Source organism: Pinus tabuliformis, chromosome J, assembly GCF_031772625.1.
Source record: "Pinus tabuliformis cultivar Carrire ecotype Pingquan chromosome J, CPIR1, whole genome shotgun sequence".
Lineage (NCBI taxonomy): Eukaryota > Viridiplantae > Streptophyta > Pinopsida > Pinales > Pinaceae > Pinus > Pinus tabuliformis.
The window spans coordinates 885,982,964-885,984,778 of NC_142295.1; the positions used below are offsets into that span (position 1 = coordinate 885,982,964).

Below are 1,815 nucleotides of genomic sequence, written 5' to 3' on the forward strand. Positions count from 1 at the left end.
TATATATAATTTAAAGATTTAAGTTATATATAATCTAAGATTCAAGCTAATGTTTTGGCAGACATTAGCAAAAAAAATATAAATTATTTACGTGACATACTTACACATAGGCCTGGGCTTAGAATGGGCCTCTTCACGCAACAATAATTCCTTTTGCATTCTTGGTATTTAGAAGAAGGGGTAATTTGGTTAGATTGTCACTCGAGTGATATATGGTCAATTCAGATGCTCCTATCACATTTCTAGAGAATTTATATGTTTCTTGCTTTAAGATAAAGTTATATTACCGGTTAGAAAAAATTGAGCCTCTAATCATATATTTCACAAAAAATTCATATCAAAGCAATCACTAATAAAATTGCTCTTGAAAAATTCAAACATTATATACATATTATATATTTAACTTATAAATTTAAGAAAAATCTTAAGATTCCAAACACCAAAACTCAAGAGACTAGAATTATTGATGACCTTAGAGCAGAATTATTGATGAACTTTCATATTACTTGTATCCTCCTATACTAAAATAAAAAAACTTTAAAAAACTCATGGCTAACTCCTCCAAGAATTTAAACTTAACTACCTAACAACGGTGTTGATAACAAACACTTAGAACCGCCTGCAACTCCAACTTTATGATGGAAAAAATATGGAGCCTTGACTAATTCACCTCGGGAATGGTCTTTAACGATGGCCTCCATCGGTCATTGCTGCATTTTTGTGTGGCAACATAATCTTCATCGTCGTACTCGGCTATACACTGAAGCCGAGGCAAAGATGAAACCAAGGTTTGCACTTCTAGTTTCGAGATTTCCATCTTAACCCCAATAATACCGCTGCCATCCTGCACAGACTTAATTGAAGGAAGCACACACTTAACTGAAGTAAGGCGAGTATGTACACGCTTTTCACTGACAATTCTGCCATTATCGATGCTTGTGGCCTCTGCTAAAACGGCGTCTTCGGAAAGACAAGGCAATTTAGGAATAATTAGTAGCCGATAAAGCTGTTCGGGAACCAACTTCTGGTTTGGGGAAAGAGAGCGGCATGTTGCATCCTCGGAATGAATGACCGAATGCTGTGGAAACGCCGCCATGAGATCTCGGGCGAGAAGGGGAGGCGTGTATTCCATTATCTTTCCGTCCGATCTCATCACCATTATAATTTCCTCACAACCGATTAAATCTACAGAGAGCTTTGCGGATCCATGAGATAATAAACAGTTACCCATAATTCATCAACGCCAACGGTTGCTGATTTCTTATACAATGATATTTTGCAGAGCGATTTATTTCGGAAGCTTGATAGTGAAATCTATAATCTGTGGCTCTGTTACTACAACAAATGATGAGAAACGAGATCTCTGAAGAACGAACGTTGCTGGAAGGAAATGAAATGAATGAAAATATGAAGGTTGAGACGAAGGGCGTGGGCTTTCTAATGGAAAGAAACATCGGAATAGCCGGCGTTTCACGTGTATGTGTCGTTTTCTTTTCCTTTCCGGGCTCTCTTCACCATAACGAGATCTCACATGCGGCTGTATACAATTGGGTTTACAGCGAGAGTGGAGTCTGCCGTTAATCGATTTAGTGGATGGTGTGATTATCTATTTTGGGGTCATGTGGTTGGATCAGAGCGGAAAAAATGGGTGAAAATAGCGGCATTTAGGATTACCTTATCGCCCGTTAATAATGGTACGTTCCTCACATAGTAAACATACGCATCTATGAAGGCCTCCAAAATCGTTCTAACATTTTAATGCAGCGGAGAGAAAGATAATCATACACGCTGCTCATGCCACGTACATTCATTTTT

The 1,815-nt window shown here is 38.0% G+C and overlaps 1 protein-coding gene across 1 annotated transcript; it reads right to left on the reverse strand.

The window, feature by feature from the left end:
• Window positions 1-661: 661 nt before the first annotated feature.
• LOC149229508 (uncharacterized) lies at window positions 662-1,231 on the reverse strand. Its single transcript, XM_089375863.1, has one exon. The coding sequence runs from the start codon at window positions 1,229-1,231 to the stop codon at window positions 662-664; it is 570 nt and encodes a 189-aa protein (XP_089231989.1).
• Window positions 1,232-1,815: the final 584 nt, after the last annotated feature.